This window comes from Lepidochelys kempii, chromosome 5 (assembly GCF_965140285.1).
Source record: "Lepidochelys kempii isolate rLepKem1 chromosome 5, rLepKem1.hap1, whole genome shotgun sequence".
NCBI classification, from domain to species: domain Eukaryota; kingdom Metazoa; phylum Chordata; order Testudines; family Cheloniidae; genus Lepidochelys; species Lepidochelys kempii.
Window position 1 is genome coordinate 135130951 of NC_136384.1, and position 18821 is coordinate 135149771.

The window sequence follows — 18821 nt, forward strand, 5'->3', positions numbered from 1 at the left end:
TGTGGGGAGTAGGTGGCATCGTTTGCAGGGGGCTGGGCGCATTTACACCGGACTCTGGATTCCCTTTGGGGGGGATACCTGGATGTGATTTTTTCTTCTTTTTACTGACCAGCGAGCGGCCGGAGAGAGACCAGCCTGACTGAGCTGCTGGGTGCCATACACCTGAGGGGCCCCTGGACAGCTACGACTTGTGCGTGGCTGGAGGCACAGAGTAATTAATTTCTCTTTTTTTGAAACTTTCACAAACCAATCTCTATCAAATGATCAGGACAGAATCCTAATGACTTTTAGAGGAAGATTCCATGAGAAATTTATCACTAGCATTGATTATAGAATCATAGAAGATCAGGGTTGGAAGAGACCTCAGGAGGTCGTCTAGTCCAATCCCCTGCTCAAAGCAGGACCAACTCCCACTAAATCATCCCAGCCAGGGCTTTGTCAAGCCGGGCCTTAAAAACCTCTAAGGATGGAAATTCCTCCACCTCCCTAGGTAACTCCTTCCAGTGCTTCACCACCCTCCTAGTGAAAAAGTTTTTCCTAATATCCAACCTAACCTCCCCCACTGCAACTTGAGACCATTACTCCTTGTTCTGTCATCTGCCACCACTGAGAACAGCCAAGCTCCATCCTCTTTGGACCCCCCTTCAGGTAGTTGAAGGCTGCTATCAAATCTCCCCCTCACTCTTCTCTTCTGTAGAATAAATAACCCCAGTTCCTTCAGCCTCTCCTCATAAATCATATGCCCCAGCCCCCTAATCATTTTCATTGCCCTTCGCTGGACTCTCTCCAATTTGTCCACATCCCTTCTGTAATGGGGAGACCAAAACTGGACGCAATACTCCAGGTGTGGCCTCACCAGTGCCGAATAGAGGTGAATAATCACTTCCCTCAATCTGCTGGCAGTGCTCCTACTAATACAGCCCAATATGCCGTTGGCCTTCTTGGCAACAAGGGCACACTGGTGACTCAGATCCAGCTTCTCATCCACTGTAATCCCCAGGTCATTTCCTGCAGAACTGCTGCTAAACCAGTCGGTCCCCAGCCTGTAGCAATGCATGGGATTCTTCCGTCCTAAGTGCAGGACTCTGCACTTGTCCTTGTTGAACCCCACCAGATTTATTTTGGCCCAATTCTCCAATTTGTCTAGGTCACTCTGTATCCTATCCCTACCCTCCAGCGTATCTACCTCTCCTCACAGCTTAGTGTCATCTGCAAACTTGCTGAGGGTGCAATCCATCCCATCATCCAGATAATTCATAAAGATGTTGAACAAAACCAGCCCCAGAACCGACCCCTGGGACACTCCACTTGATACTGGCTGCCAACTAGACATGAAGCTGTTGATCACTATCCGTTGAGCCTGACAAACTACCCAGCTTTCTATCCACCTTACAGTCCATTCATCCAGCCCATACTGTATTAACTTGCTGGCAAGAATACTGTGGGAGACCGTATCAAAAGCTTTACTAAAGTCAAGATATATCACATCCACCACCCGCACCCTAACTTAACCCTAATCCCTACTCCACCTCTAAACCCAACCCCTCACCCTTAACCCTAACCCTGACTAATCCTAGCCCCTAACCCCAACCCCTCACCCTAAACCCTAACCCAAAACCTCAACCCTCAGCCCTAAACGCTGACCCAAACCCTAACCCCTGAAACCTAACCCTACCCCAAACCCCTACCCTTCCCCTAAACCTGAACCCCACCCCAACCCTAACTCTACCCCTAAATCCAACCCTTCACCCTTCACCTTAATCCTGACCCTGACTAACCCTAATCCCTTGACCCTGACCCTAACCCCCAACCTTAGTCCCTACCCTCACCCCTACCCTCCCTCCACCTAACCACTGCCCCTCACCCAACCCCTTAACCCTAACCCTCTTAAACTCCTCACCCTGACCCCGACCCTCACCCTGACCCTAGCCCTTAACCCTAATCCCAATCATGATGCCTAGCCCCTAACCTAAACCCCAACCCTAAATGCTAACCCCTAAACCCTAACCCAAACCCTCACACCTTAACCCTGACTAACCCTTAACCCTAACCCCTTCACCCTAACCCCCACCCTCACCCTAACCCCAACCCTAACCCTCTAACCTAACCCCTACCCTCATCCCTAGCCCTACCCCCTAACTCTTAACCCCATCCCGACTGTAACCCTACCCCAACCCCTAAACTTTAACCCAACCCAACCCTAACCCTAAACCCAAACCCAAACCCTAACCCCTTGCGATGCACCCCATAAGGCTTTATGGAAATATGCTTATAAATGTATATAACTGGAATATGTTTTATGCTACATATGCCATGTAACATATCTCTGTAAAGTTTATGATCTACTGAATCTATTTATCCTATTTGTATACATGTATCATTTTTGTATTTGAAGTTATGAGTATTGGCTGTGTACTTGTTTGATTTTAAGTAGCCTTAGTAAGGCATTTAGTCAGCTTCTTTAGAGAGGAATGTGCAAGTTAAGTGCCCAATCAAGAAACACTTACACTGACAATAGACCTTAATAGACGCCAACTCATATCCGAGCTTTTCTGGCTATGTGGCTTGGCCTGTGAAGTTCTGAGTCATGCATGGACATGTAATTTGCCCATGTGACTCCAAAACTCCATTTTGTGGCTGTAATTTTGCATAGGCAGTGGGAGGGGTTTAGACCCACAAGGAGAAACTATATAAAGCTTTGGGAGACCCCTCCATTTTGTCTTCAGCTGGCTTAAGGAATAGCCTTTCTACCCCAAAGGATACCTGAAACAAACTGGGACAAAGAACAGTAACTACAGGGGGTGTGAGTGATTGCTGGATACAGACTAGAAGGCGGCTAGTCTGTAAAAGACGCTTACTGAAACATCTCTAAGGGTGAGACTTTATCTGTATTCAGCTTCTTACTGTCTTAGGCATAGGCTTGCATGTTTTGTTTTGTTTGGGAGTTGGGCATCTGAGTGTTAGAGACAGGAACACTTCTTGAGCTGCTTTCCTGCAGTTTGTGAGATGTGGTTCAGACCTGGGTCTGTGTTTGTAGCTGGCAAGTGTGTCTGGCACAACCAGGCAGGGTTCTGGAGTCCCAAGCTGTCAGGGAAGGCAGGGGCAGAAGTAGTCTTAGCACATCAGTTAGCAGCCCCAAGCAGGTTTCTGTGATTCAACCAGTCACAGTGGCATAGTCAGCAGGGTCTGTGCACAGCTGATTGCTTTGAGATACTGGTAATGATTTTAAGTGAGTCTTGGGTGTGGTGGCTGGAGAATAGACAAAGTGGTTACTGGTTTGTTATTTTCTGTTTGCTTATTTTGGGGAAGGGAATAGAGGCAGAAAAATCAGCAACATGAGTGAGACTCAGAAAAAGCTAGAACTGCATGGGTTGCAAATGGCTGAGAATGAAAATGAACAAAGAATTCTGGAGTTAAAACAAATGGAAATTAATACAGAGGCAGCCAGGGAGGAAGCTGCCCACAAAAGGGTTATGGAAGCAGAAGCCGCCAGGGACAAAAGAGCCCTGGAGTTAAGAGACTGAGAAATACAGGCCCAGTTTGAGGCCCAGAAGCATGAACTGGCTGTTATGGAGTGGAAGAGACAAAACCCTTCAGCTGCTGGCTCCACTTCCCCAAAAATCCACAAATGGGAGCAACTATGTCCACACTATGATGAATCCAGCAATACTACAGAATATTTCATCACCTTTGAGAGACTGTGCACCCTCCATGCTATCCCTGAAGATCAAAAAATGACCCCATTGATAGCAAAATTGACTGGCAGAGCTCTGGACATATTCAGACATATCCAGGCTATCATGCACATTGTGAAGAGAGTTGTCACTTTGGATGGGCTATTACCAGCAGGAGAGTGAGTTTGTGGGGGGGGGGGGGGGGTAGAGGGTGAGAGAACCTGGATTTGTGCTGGAAATGGCCCAACTTGATGATCACTTTAGATAAGCTATTACCAGCAGGACAGTGGGGTGGGAGGAGGTATTGTTTCATGATCTCTGTGTGTATATAATGTCTGCTGCAGTTTCCACGGTATGCATCCGATGAAGTGAGCTGTAGCTCACGAAAGCTCATGCTCAAATAAATTGGTTAGTCTCTAAGGTGCCACAAGTCCTCCTTTTCTTTTTGCGAATACAGACTAACACGGCTGTTACTCTGAAACCAGTCTGTAAAAGAGGTTTATTGAAACCTCTCTAAGGGTGAGACTTTATCTGTATTCAGCTTCTTATTGTATTAGGCATAGGCTTGTATGTTTTGTTTTTGTTTGGTAACTTACTTTTTGTCTGTCATCACTTGGAACCATTTAAATCCTACTTTTTGTATTTAGGTTAATTAATAAGTAAAAAGTGATTAGAGTATGTATTAATACCAGGGGGGCAAACAGCTGTGCATAACTCTCTATCAGTGTTATAGAGGGCAAACAATGTATGAGTTTACCCTGTATGAAGCTTCATACAGGGTAAAACTGATTTATTTGGGGTTTGGACCCCATTGGGAGTTGAGCATCTGAGTGTTAGAGACAGGAACACTTCTTAAGCTGCTTTCAGTTAAGCCTGCAGTTTGTGGGACATGGTCCAGACCTGGGTCTGTGTTTGTAGCCAGCAAGCATGTCTGACACAACCAGGCAGGGTTCGGGAGTCCCGGGAAGGCAGGGGCAGAAGTAGTCCTGGCACATCAGTTGGCAGGCCCAAGGGGGTTTCTGTGATCCAACCCGTCACACCCCTAACCACCTACCCTCACCCCAAACCCTAAACTTTAAACCTAAATGATAGACCTTAAACTGGACCCTAACCCCTACCTTAACTGTAACCCAAACCCTAACCATACCCCTACCTCACTGTCACACTAACCCCTAACCCTAAAACCATAATCTTAACCCTAACCCATACCCTATCCCAAAACACAACCCTAATGTTAAACCCTAACTCAAACCTAGCCCAAATCTAACCCTAGCCCTGAATCCTTACACTAAACCCTAACTCTAACCCTACCCCTCACGCCAACCCTAACTGAAACCTAGCCCAACTTCTAACCCCTAACCTAAGCCTACCCTCCCCTATAACCCTTACTCCAAACCCTGACCCTAACCTCTAACCATCATCCTTAACCCCAACCCAATCCTAAACCCTGAGCCCTAAACTCAAACCCCTAACCCTACTCCTAATCCCTAACCCTTAATCCTAACACTTTTAACCCTAAATCCTATCTCTAAAGCATAACCCCTATCCCTTAACCCTACCTCTAACCCCAACCTCATCCTAAGGCCTAAACCCAACCCTAACACATGAAGAGTGACACTGATTTCCATTTGCTGAAGATCTGGCTCTAACTTTGGTTCCATCTGGCCCATTACAGTACTGTACCCCAAAGTGCTGTACAGAGCATTGAGTTACACTGCAACTGCGAAGGCAGGGAGCCACCATTGCTCCTTCAGCTGCAGCCTGGCACAACAGGGTGTCTCCAGGGAGTAGAGACCTGCATACTTACTTTGTGGGGGAGGAGCAGAGTTCTCTCTTGCTGGCAATTCCTCTCTATCCACTCCCCAGTTCAGACAGGAGGAATGTCTCTGTGGTTCCCTTTATGGGAAATTCAAACCCCTTCGCTGAGGTATTAAAAGCTTGAGCTCCTAGCTATGGTTCCTTCAAGTCTAGGGTCCAGCATAAACATTTCAGTACCCAGAACAGTGTAATGGTTGAAAGGCAGGAAATACCTAGCAGCAAGAGAGATTTCAATGTTTAAATATTAGTTTTATTTGAAATTGGCTAAACACACCAATATAATACAGTATAAAGGGCACTGAGATGAGTACCCTACCTGGGTGCCTAGGTGGGAAGGTTCATAGGAAGATATACATGTACTGTACCTGCCAACTAACATAAGGCCACCCATCCGCATGAGCAAAGGGAACAGTCAGAGAAACACATTGCCAAGCCTGCTCAGGTAGTCCTTGGTGTTGAATTTTTCTTTAAGTAAATTAACCATTAGCAAAACAAACCCTTAATATATTAAAAAGTAAAATTCTAGCCAGCTCTTTGTTCTTTAGTTATATTTGCTTTACACATTGCACAATTCCATTTTCCTTTTGTGTGTTCCCTTTTTTTTTTTCTACTTTTTACAAAGATACAAGGAATTTAAGAAACAATGTCAATCATCATTCACACACACATTTAGGCACAGGTTAATCAAGCATAAACCAATGGCTGCCATTACTTTTCTTTCTGTAAAAGATTTATGACTAACATCAGCTCCAGAATGAATTGTATTTCAATGTCTACATTGACACAGAGGTATTATTTAAAAGATCATATTCAAGTGCTGATTAGATGTTTGTTGTTGTTGTTCTCTGAAAGGTTGACAGTAAACAATAAACACAACTATTATCTTTTCAAGCTAAACATTGAGATCAAAAAGTCTATTGATTGGTTAAAAACCATGATTCCTGATCAATTTCGAGGCAATCTGGTCATATGGATAAACAAAAACACAATCCGTAAGAAGACTCAAATGCCTTGTAAAGATAATTTTCCTGTTTTACCTGACAAATAATTTATTCTGAATGAAAAACAAAACTAAAAATAAAGAAAATACACCTTGTCCTGGCATGAAAAGGCATGATACTGCATTTATCAATAAGGTTGTCTCTGATGTGTCTAGTTTTTATCAGAGCTGGTTGGAAAATGATGATTTATCACACAAAGGATGCCTGGAAGTTTCCATGAAAACCTGTTGTTGAAATGTTCCTTTTCAGAGCTGCACACAGTATCTCATCTCTGGTTTTAAAAAAAAAAAAAATGCCCGACTCTAATTTGCCTAACCTTTGGAAATGATGATTCGGGTGCATATGTCCAGCCCTGCAGCCACCCCTGCAATGAACGGTGATGCTGAACCATACAGAGAGGTGAGGTCTCCATACAAAACAACCGCCAGCATAACTAGTATTTCTTTTGCACCACAGTATGGCAAGGCCGATGAGGAAAGCCAAGTATAAAGTAGTGTGGCCTATGAAGAAAGGGTTACTCACCTTGTGACGTTAACTGATGTTCTTCAAGATGGGTGCCCCTATGGGTGCTCCATTTCAGGGGCACATGAACCACTTGAGCCCTTGATTCGAGATTTTCTGGTAGCACTGTTTGTTCAGCCCACGCATGCGCTCTATACAACCTTGTGGCACGCTCTGAGGGTTGTGTGGGCAAATCACCCTTGGTTCCTTCTCTCTCCCACTGTCCAACAAAGAACAGCCCAAAGCAGAGGGGACAGAGGACAGGTAGTGGAGCACCCATAGGGGGACACATCTCAAAAAACCACAGTTATTGCAGATAACGGCCCTATAGGTGCCCCACTTCATGTGACTTCTGAGCAGTATCCTCACAGGGAGCTTTGGAATCCAGTCCAAGACTGAAGACAGTACAACAGAACCAAGTGCCATATCCCAGCTGGGGGTATGGACCAAGGTGCAGTGTTCAGTAAAGGTATGCACTGATGTCCATGTAGCCGCTCTGCTTGGATATGGCATGTTTTTGGGTAACACTCTCTGGAAGTTGTCTGGGATCTGGTAGTGTGCTATTGTCCTCCAGGGAGCCAAAGTACCAGCTGGATCATGGTAAGCAACAGTATTCCCAAAGATCCCTCTCGACAGTCTCTGGGAAGAAATCATGGACCCCCTAGATCCTTCTGTGATGGATGGTTTCAGAGTAACAGCCGGGTTAGTCTGTATTCGCAAAAAGAACAGGAGGACTTGTGGCACCTTAGAGACTCACCAATTTATTTGAGCATGAGCTTTCGTGAGCTACACTCACGAAAGCTTATGCTCAAATTGGTTAGTCTCTAAGGTGCCACAGATACTCCTTTTTTCTGTGATTTCCGAAATTGCTTGGTCCTATGCAGGTAAAAGGCAAATGACCAACGTACATCTAAGGTATGAAAGGAGGTCTCATGTGGTCTCTGGAGTTTAGGAAAATATATTGGTAGATAAATATACTTGTTTAAGATGGAAATCTGACAGCACTTAGGTGAGAACTTTGGATGTGGCCATAAGATCTTGTCCCTGAAAAATACCGTTAAGGCTCCAATCTCTCCCACCCTGCAGGCTGACATGGTAGGTATTAGAAAGGCCATCTTCCTAGATTACTCCTGGCAGAACTCTGCGCCCATGTTGGGGCGCAGAGTTCATATAGCCCACATTTCTATACCCCCCACACAGAAAAATGCAAAAGAAATCTGCAGGGGGACACGCATCTCTTCCCCGGCAGCGCGGCTGTTCCCGCATGCCTGGAGCAGCTTCAGAGACGCAAATCTCTGCAGGGGATGGGGACTCTGCAGGGGATGGGGATGATCACCTCAAGGGGTGGGCTTGGCTAACAAGCAAGAAGCTCTGTCCCTCTCTCTCTGGATACTGCAGCCCAAGGGGCATGGAGGAGAGCAGATCTTTTTTGTTACGCAGGAGGAAGGCTCTGTCCCCAAGGCAGAAGTACAGCAGCCTGCCTACCTAGTAAAATGTACCTTCTTGAGAATTGAAAAATTGTTTAAGTTAAAGAAAATAGCTTTTGTGTAAAAAAAACCACATTTTGTTAATGTTTCTGTTGCTGGTTAATTTCTGTTGCTGGTTAATTTCTCATTCTCTAAGGCAGAAATGTAACCTTGTTAATTATTCCATTGTTAGTTACTGGCTCCCATTCTCGGTCAATGCCCTCAAGAGGGGAAAAAACCTGTAAAAGTTTTAAAGCCCCCTACATTGCCAGAGTGATGTAAAGCCTTACAAATGACAGTAAGGGAATCAGCTAGGAAGATCTATGTGCTTTCTCACTTTTTTCCTGTGCCAAAGTGGCACAATAGGGTTAGATTTTTTTTACCTACCCCTTTTTAAAAAAACAAAAAAAAACAAAAAACTTGAGGGCAAATAAAACATTTACCAAGTAATCAATAAAACATCAGGATAATCAGAACCAAGCACTTCCCAAAGTACCCAGCTAGGTCCAGGACCATGATTAGCAAAACCGTGTGTGAAAGTCTGAGCAAGTTAAAATGATAGTCTAATTTTTTTTTTCCTGTTTGGTGTTCTCTAATGTAATTTAAATGAAAATCCAGGATTATAACTGGAATGCAGGGTATTAGTTACCAAGTATTTGTAACTTTCATGTGTTTAGGAAATGCTTAATTGTTGTGACTTTTTTCTGTTTTGTAGTTTAAATAATTTACCAAAACAATTGAAACTGGTGTGATTATAGTAGATTATTTTGACAAATAAAATTTGCAGAATTGTGTGTCTGTGTGCGTGCGCAGAATCCCCCCAGGAGTAATAGAGAGATGAACCAGGGTTCCACAGGCTCAAATGCAGGTCCCATAAAGTATCTAAGTACCGGGTTGAGGTCCCAAGTTGGAGCAGGATCCTTAACCTGGGGGTAAAGTTTCCTGAAACCCTTAATAAAACTGGAGGACACTGGGGGAGCAAACACAGAATTCCCCTCTAGTGGGAATGAAATGCTGATCTAGCAGCCTGATGAATCTTAATATAACTCATTGATAAACCCAATATTTTAAAATACAGCAGATAACCCAAGATGACTGAGAGCAGCCAAGATTCAAGCACAAGGAGGTGATGCTGACATCGGTGGTTGAACTTTTTCCATTTCTGAAGATATGTAATTTGAGTTGACTCCCTTCTACTATTTTAGTAATACCGGATGTACTCCTGTTGAGCAGATGGATTCTAATCCAGTGAACCATCTAGGAGCCATGCTTGGAGACAGAGGGCCCCCAGGTTGGGGTGAAGCACCCAACTTGCATCCTGGGAGAGGAGATGAGGGGACAGCAGTAAGATTGAATCCCAGTTGCACACACAGGTGAAGCAGATTAATGCCAAGCTGATACTGTGAGGATAACCCTGGCCTTGTCCTGTCTGATTTTATTCATCTGCCAGAATTAGTGGTGTCAGAGGAATGCGTACAACAGGCCCTTCAACCAGAGAAAGAGAAAAGCATGTCCCAAAGAGAGGCAACCTAAGCTTCCTCTTGAGCAGAAAAGGGAGCACTTCTTGTTGTTGAATGTGGTAAATAGGTCCACCTTGGGAAGTCCCCACCTCTGGAGTGTCCTGTGAAGAAGTTGGGAGTCCAACTCCCTTTCATAGCCCTTGGAGAAGCACCTGCTGAGCATATCTGCTGTGACATTCTTGGCTCCAGGAAGGGAGAGGACTGAGATCTGAATCTGATGGGCTATACACCAGTTCCACAATTTTATAACTTTGGCGCACAGGGAGGGGATCTTGCCATTATCCATCATGATCCTGATGGATTTGCCCTTGATGAGACATATGAATGGAAGACAGGCATTCCTGTCAGCGCTGAGTTCCAACAGGAGACTGGCTTCCTGAGACAACCATCTGCTCCAAGTTAGGGTGGGGAGCACATCTCAATACCCTCACAACAGTGATGTATCCATTGTCACAGTTATTGTCAGAGCTGGGTGGATGAAAGGGACATCTGCGCACACAAAGAGTTGATTCTTCCACCAGTCCAGGGAGTCATTTACCTGGATGGGACTTGTCTGTCCAAGCTGTCTTTGGTTGAGGAATTGTTCCTTCTGAACCAGCCCTGAAAGCAGGCGGGGCGTTCAACCCTTGACTACAAGAACGCCTATCTCCTGGTTGTAGAGAGGGAATTATAGCTGCCAGAGTCACCATCCTGAACTTTGGAGGCTTTACAAATTTGTTCGGTTGTTTTTAGATCTGAGGTCAGACCCCCACCTTCCATCCTTCTTTGGTACAAGATAATACTTTGAGTAAAACCCCTTTCCTGTGTGAGGGGATGGGATGTGTTCTGTTGCTCCTAAATGAAGGCAGGAGTGTGCCTCATGGCTCAGTATAGTCTCATGAGAGGGGTCCCTGAAGATGGACAGGGTGGGGGGATGTGAAGTGGATGGTGCTCACCCACTTGTTTTGTTGTAACATATCACCAGGCCTGTTTGAAATGGGAAGGTGGGCTCCAAAAGAGGAGAGGTGGGTAAAAGGTTGCATTGCTTGCAAACTGGAGTGGAGGGAGGTCAAACCTGTCAAAAATGCTGTTTTAATGACAACTGGGCACTCACTAAAGGAGAGTGAGAAGCTAGTTTCCTCTGGAACCCTTGTCTCTTTCTAGTAGGTTTGGTGGCTCTGTGAAAACTAGAGAACTGAGCTGGGTGTGATCTCTGGGCAGCTTGAGACCTGCTAAATCTCGTTTGTAGGGGTGTATATATCCAGAGACCTGAATGTTGCCCTGGAGTCCTTCAGCATGTGCAGGGACTCTTCTGGAGCTCCCAAGAAGAGCTTTTGATTGTCAGAGGGGAGGTCCTCAACATATTCTGAACCTCCCTCAGAAACCCCAACGACTAGAGTCATGACACCCTGCACGTGACAAACACTGTGCAAATGAATCTAGCAGCAGCATCTAAAGCAGGGGTGGGCAAACTTTTTGGCCTAAGGGCCGCACTGGGGTTGCAAAACTGTATGGAGGGTCAGGTAGGGAAGGCTGTACCTCCCCAAACAACCTGGCCCCTGCCATCTCCCACTTCCAACCCCACCTCCCAGGACCCCACCCTCTAACCAACCCCACCTGCCCCCTAACTGCCCCAACCCCTATCCACACCCCCAACCCCTGACAGGCCTCCTGGGACTCCCACACCTATCCAACCCCCCTGCTCCCGTCCCCTGACCGCCCCCCCCCCCCCCCCCCCCCCCAGAACCTCTGCCCCATTGAACCACCCTTTGCTCCCTGTCCCCTGACTTCCCCCTGGGACCCCGTACCCGTTATCCAACCCCCCCCGCTCCCTGCCCCCTTACCATGCCACTCAGAGCGGCAGGACTGGAAGACACTGGGCCCAGGTGGAGCCTGCTGTGCGGTAAACAACACCTGCAGGGGAGGAGGGATGACAGTGGAGGGGCGGGGGGCTAGCCTCCCCAGCTGGGAGCTCAAGGGCTAGGCAGGACGGTCCTGCAGGCCAGATGTGGCCTGCGGGCCGTAGTTTGCCCACCTCTGATCTAAAGACACATGAAGAGAGGTTCTGGCTAATAACTGACCCTATTTAATGATGGCCTGGAAGTGTTCTCTGTGCTTCTGTGGAAGATGTTCAATAAAGAATGCAAACTTGTTATTTGTGTAATCATACTTGGCCACAATTGGCTGTTTGCAGTCCAAAATTGGAGGGTTGCAGATGAGTATGCCTTTCATCCAAAAAGTCAAACCTTTCCTGGTTCTTACCATAAGGAGTAAACCTGGAGTAATACCCCTTACCCCACTCTTTTACAGCATCCATTACAAGGGAATTGCGGTGAGGGGCAGCAGGAGAACAAATATCCTGAGTCCCTGGGATCAAAATAATATTTCTCATCTGCCTGTTTATTCGTTGGCAGGATGGTGACGCCACAAGGTCACGTAGAGCAGTGCTACTCGAAGTGGTGGTCCGCAGACCGGTGCCAGTCCGTGACCTGTCGGCTGCTGGTCTGCTTGCACATTGGGGGGAGAAAATTGCCAGTCCTCCACATCAGCTAGCTTGAGAAGCACGGGTGCAGAGCACAGGCGTGGTTGGACAGATGCTGCCAATGGAAAATCTCTGCCCAAGGGCTTGAGAGGCATGTATGCAGGTGTGGTGGAGCACACACAGGGCCACTATTAAAAGAAGAACAGAGTTTCCCCCTTGGCCAATAGAGGGGACCAGTTTACAGTGAAGCAAGGAAGTGTGTGACTGATTTAAGCACCTACGTTCATTGGCTCTTATTTAGAGCTGCATGAGGCTGTGTGAACTCTCCCTGCCACACAGCTAAAGGAGAGGCTATTGCAGGTCTTCTTTGACTCCTATGTACCAGAGTTTAAGCATGTTTGGGCCCAACCCTGCAAACACGTCTCTTCAGGGCATTCTCCTGGGAGTCAGGGCTAGCAAGTTCTGGGCCCATGGGAGTTTTGCAGGACACAGCCCTCAATTCTCTCTTGCAGTTGTTGCAGTGCCTTTTAGATACAGCCATTTTTCTTTCTTTCACTTGGAAAATGGTTGAGTTCAGAGACTGGACCTGGCATGCAGCCCTGTTCCCACCCATTCCCCAGCAGACGGACTCCCCTTATCGGAGTGCAGGTGAAAGCCGGCTCCCGCCTACCTCCTTGCTTTCTGTTTACATAGCATCAGAGGTGGGAGCTGTCAGGGCCAGGCCTGTAACTGACCCACACCTTCCCTGCAGGGCCAGAAGCCTGACACTGCAGTGCACGGTGTTGGGGTACAGGGCAGTGGCTGGGAAGCTGTTGCAGACACAGTGGATGGGACAGCGTGGAAGGAGCTGCAATGAGGCATGACTGAAGGAGGCAGAAGAGGGGGTGGATGTGCACTTTGGATGGTACAGAGAGGAGCAGATGAGGCAGCAGAGCCCAGCAGTAGGCAGAGGCTGAGCCAAAAGTGGCCGGAAGCAATGGGGCATCCAGGCAGGTAGGGAAGTCAGGTCAGGAAAATGATGTGGGTGCCCCTGTGGTGAGGGGGGCGGGGGGACAGGATGGGACTGGGGGAGGCCAGGGAAGGGGAAGTTGCAGGTGTTAAGGCAGGAGAGGACATGGGACAAAGCTGAGATAGTGCAGAGATGGCTGCAGGTTTGGCAATGGGCTGCATGTACAAGGAGGAGAAGGAAGCCTCACAGACAGATAAGGGCTTCAAGCCTCTTTAATGGGAAGGTTGGAGAGTGTCAAGCTGTTTGGGGCAAGCAATGGGCCCAAGTCTCCGGCTGGGCCCAACAGATTTGTGCCACAGTTAACATGACTCTGGGCTGTCACTCCCTATGTGCAGTGCGGCCCTACAGGGCCGTGCAGCCCTACAGTGCCCTGTGCAGTGCAGTGTGGGCCTATGACATCCAGTATAGTGCAGTGCAGGCCTGCAGTGCCTTGTACAGCAGGGCAACCCTAGACCACCATGTGTGGTGCACTGAAGGCTTGTGGCATCCAGCGTAGTGCAGTGCAGGCCTACAGAGCTCTATGCAGAGCAGTTAGCTGTTAACAGTAAGCCAGAGGAGGGGAAACATCAGGGGAGATATTAACCTCAGCTTTAGAGTCGTGGAGCTTGAGGTGACCCCAAGGAGAAGACGGCAGCATCAGGCAGAGCCTGTCCAGGTCTCCGGTACTGGCTTTATGGCAGGGACACTCCCTGACCCAGCCCTTGTGCAGGGGGCAGAGATGTTCTCACAGTAGCCACGTGGATTTTCAGCACCCACTTGCCTTCAGTGACTATCTCATGCTTCTGGGAGATTAAGGCCTAAAACAGTGAGGCTGGCAGTCTCATTGCCTATGTGCCCTGGGAGGCATGTCTTGGGCAGAGCTCCCCTGCATTGCCCTCCTCCAGGAAGCACGGAGAGCACTGTGTGACATAATCCCGTCCCTTGTTAGTGCAGTGTGCTATCCTTTGACATCACCCCTTGTGCCCACAGGCCTTCATGCCAGCATGCAGCCTGATCTCCCTGGGGCTGGATCAGGAGCGCCAGAAGCTCACGAGAAGTGGAGTGGCCACTGGTGCCTGAACTGCGGCCCCACCCCCACTCCTTCCCCCAGGGCCCCACCCTTACTCCACCTCTTCCCCCGCAAGGCCCTGCCAGCCGCTTGCTCTTCTCCACCGCCCTTAAGACAGGAAAAAAGCGGCTATACCCTCCCACTTTTAAAAGTGATGGGAGCCATGGCCTCTGGCCCCCCCCGTTCCGGTGCCCCTGGGCTGGATTAGCCCCTGTAGGGGACAGGGGCTGCTATCCAGCCTGCCCTGGGGGCTTTCTGCTGCACCAGAACAAGGGGAGGCAGTGTCCAGCCTGCAGCAGGAGTTCATTGCTCTCATGACCCTCCCCACTAAACACTTTTTGTGGGGGCCAGGGGAAGAGCAGCAGCAGGGGCCAGTTCCCCTCTGGGTGTCGTGATGGTTCCTCTGAGATAGGGGCTACGGCTGAGGGCTCCACTCCGTACAGCGCTTCTCTGGCACTGGCAGCCGTTCCCACCTGCCATGGAGGGCAAGGCCACTGCAGCTGCAGTCCAAGCACAGGCTGACGGCAGGCCCCATGCGTAAAGCCGTAGGCCTGCAGGATGCAGGGGAGTCACAAGGAGGCTGCAGCCCTGCTCCAGCGCCCTTGCGGTGTACAGGGGAGTCACAGGGAGGCCGCAGACCAGAGCCTTTCCTGCACGGCTCCAGCCTCGGTCTCCTCGGACTTGGCTGCAGCTCTAGAAGCACCTTTAACCTGGGAACACCTGCCGTGAGAGAACTGTAGAGCAGCCAAGCAGATCCACATGCAGCACGCAGCCACCCGCCTGCCGTCCTACCGGAGCCAGAGGAAGTCTGCACTGCATTCACCTCCTTTTTCCCAATGCAAAACATAAACGAGTCGTTCTCGTGAGGCAGCACGGTGTCTGCTGCAAGCACAGTGCATGCCATGGCTGCAGAGTGGGCCTGTCGCCTCAGTACCTGCCTGAGTCCATGCGGATGTTTTTAATCTCCAGTTCTAGCTGTTTGATTTGGATGTCCCTCTGGCTAACCAGCTCTCGCAGTCTCCGGATTTCTTCCTGCTGGCGGTAAAACATCTGCAGCAGCTGTAAAGCAAACCGCATTCTGGTTATTTCTGTTGTGCCCCAGCTGGGTCTAGGCAAAATGCACATGAACGTCTCTGCTCGCCTGCAGCTCTACAGCACCAGAGCAAAAACCAGGGTGCCCAGACCCTCCCAAAGCAGCTAGGCACTGCTGCCACTACCTGACAGCTTAGACTAGGTACCTTGCCCTGGCCAGGTCCCAGCAAAGCTCTACGTCCGAAACACACAGGAAAGGAAAGAGACAGAAGAATATGCATTTCTTTTCACCCCACCCCACCCCCAGGCAAGGTGACTCCAATCCACCAATGGGCTGGTTGCTAAAACACTGCCCTGGCACTCAGGACACCTGGGTCCAATTCCAGGCTATGCCACTGACTCCCCGTGCGCCCTTAGGCAAGTCAGTCAGGGTAAGTCTACGCTACAAAATTAAGTCGACCTAAGTTACATCAATGTACAGCCACCAAAGTAATTAAATCGCTTTTACACATCCACACTACGCTCCTTGTGTCAGCAGTGCGCACCCTCACCCGGAACGCTTGCATCGATTTAACTGTGAGTGTGATGGCTTCTGAAAGGCATCCACACACAACGTAAGCAACACGGTGTCTACACTGATGCTGCACTGACCTAACTACATTGATCGAAGCACTACACCTCTTGCGGAGGTGGAGTATTAAATCAGTATAGTGGGTGAGTTACATCGGTGGGACGTACATTTTAAGTGTAGACACTGAGGGCCTGTCTACACTACAAAATTAGGTCAATTTACATTAGGTCCACCTACAGCCACTGCAGTAATTCAATTGGCTGTTGCGGTCCACACGACCCTCCTTCTGCTGGCAGTGTACGTCCTCACCAGAAGAGCTTGCACTTACTGAAGTGGGGCACTGACAGTCGGAGTGTGGGGCACTGACAGTCGTGCAGAGCTCACCTGCCAGAGCCCTCTCGCCCCGGGGCTGACAGCCAGAGACCAAATGTGAAATCATAGCAGCCATGAAACCGACAAGAATGTCAATTTCACTTCTGGTAGGCTCCCTGCTGTGAAAGGGAGCCCTGGGACTGGCTGACAGCCCAGGGCGGGTTCCAGCTGCGAGCCCTGCGCAGGGCTGACAGCCAACAGGCAATGGAAATAACACAGTGTCTACACTGACCCTGACAATGACATCAACCTAAGGGCTATGCCTCTCACAGAGGTGAGGTTATTAAGTCAGCGTGGTAGGTGCTTTACATCTGTGGGAGCTATATTTTAGTGTGGACACTTGGAGAGTTAGGTCGACGTAAGCTGCCTTCAGCTGTAGATCAGTCTCTCTGGGGCTCAGTTCCCATCTGTCCAATGGCCATGGTAACCATTCCTTTGTCTGTGTACATTGTGAACTCCTGGGGGGTAGGGACATGGACAGGTCTTGGCCAGTGCTAGTTGTGTGCCCGGCATGCTGGCAGTGAAGTGGGGGGTTTCTTTAGCTCTGCTAATGCACCCAAGTCCCACACTGCAGACCTTTGGCATTGTTTTTCAGTTCAAAACATTCTGCAGTTTGCATGCTTTGCCAGCTGTATGTAATTCTCCCCCCATGCCCACATGCTTTCCCACAGCCAGACCTCATTCTCGGTTTTGGGTGGAGGACACTCGAATAAGTCGAAGCCATTTGAAAGCCGCATTTGTCTGTCTTCCTGCAATCTTTCTTCCACTTTTTTCTGGCCTCTATTTTCTTGGATCCCACTTTGCTTCTGAATTTCCTTCATTGCCATTCTTTCTGTCCTGTCCTGATACCAGTTTGATTCTGTGGACCGCAGTGATGGTTCTTTCTTAGGAAATTGTGGCAAGGAATTCAGGATTTCAGAGCCTGGTTTCAAAGATACCAGGACAGGACCTACAATGCAAGTAGGTGAATGGTTAGCACACATCCCATCAGCACTGAACAAAACACAGGAGATCTGTAGGTTCAAATAATCAGGCTCAAGTGTGGAGTTATTTCCAAAGGCAATACACAACAGAGATGGCTCTGCGCCACTTACAGTAGAGATTTGTTACTGACATGTTTTTCCCTCTGCCATGGTTTTCCAATAGCCAACGGGTAAAATAGCTAATGACATTGTGTGTCTACACCAGACAATCTAATCAATGTTTGACTCTCCTCTTTCTGCAAGCCTGACCTTTGTTAATTCCATTCAGCCATTCCTGCGCCGAGAGTGCTGGCTGGGCTCCAGCTGTCAGCGGGTAGATGTCTTCCTGGTACAACTCCGACTGCAAATACACAGACAGTACAGTCACAGCTGCCCCTGCCAGCTACGGACAGCTTCAGCATGTCACTGGGAAGCAGAATTCTCAGCCTGAGAGAATAGCCATGGGAGCATTTCACAATGACTGATCCCAACAGCCCCGTTTTGTTTATGACCTTCAAATTTGCCATGAAAATTTACTAGGCCTGACACCAAATCCATGTGGCTCCCCTTTACTAGAAGGAGGGTGACGACAAAATAGCCGGAGACATTCCTCTCCTTTGCTCAAACACTTACTTGCATTGGAAGAGGGGAATTTTGCAAGACACTTTTTAGTTCATTTCAGTAAGACTGTTATTTATGCAAGCACCATATGAAGGGGGAATCCAGCCACCACTGGCGTTAGTGACAAAGTTCCCATTAACTTCAGTAGGGTCAGGATTTCAGCCAGGGTGGATATTAAAGACAAAGCACAAGCAGGAAGGAGTTGGATGGTTTGAAAGTGCTGGAGTAGTGTGATACACTGTACCTCAAAATGGCACCCTGCAACTCCCATATTCATTATTCACATATGGCTGTGATATTTCATACAACACATGCCATGTAAGGTATCATATGAAAGGTCATGATCTCCTGAAACCTGTTCTTCTGTCCAAATATGTATATCGTCATTAGTGTGTATGAAGTTATGAGATTTTGCTGTACGGTTGTTACCAAAATATGTTGTAAGTTCGCTAGTGACATACGGAGAAGGCAAACCGCGCCCAGAAGGGTGCTCAGTGACCATTAATCAGCAGGGGAGTTGTAATCAAGGGATTTACAGTCCATGACAGCTGCCCAAGCAGCACACAATGGGGACTGCTCAGCTCTATGACCAGCTGCACAAGATCACACCAGGAGATTGCTCCACCCAGTGACTCAGCAAAGCCCACCAAGACAGGTCTCGGCAAGTGTCTTCTCGGCATCAGGACTAAGGATATAAAACAGAAAACAGTTGCAATATGCCCTTGCCTTTCTCCTCCCCCACCTACGCTGGAAGCAACAGGAATG

General features: G+C 48.4%; 1 protein-coding gene across 2 annotated transcripts in view; it reads right to left on the minus strand.

The window, feature by feature from the left end:
* Positions 1-14564: 14564 nt before the first annotated feature.
* The window catches only part of CORO2A (coronin 2A), an 85119-nt gene continuing 80862 nt past the window's right edge, over positions 14565-18821 (minus strand). For both annotated transcript variants that reach the window (XM_073346008.1, XM_073346007.1), the window contains exons 10-12: positions 17706-17796; positions 17151-17422; positions 14565-15557 (exon numbers count right to left, since the gene is read on the minus strand). In XM_073346008.1, coding sequence (XP_073202109.1) covers positions 15426-15557; positions 17151-17422; positions 17706-17796 — 495 coding nt within the window. In that variant the 3' untranslated portion in view covers positions 14565-15425. The remainder of the gene's footprint in view (positions 15558-17150; positions 17423-17705; positions 17797-18821) is intronic.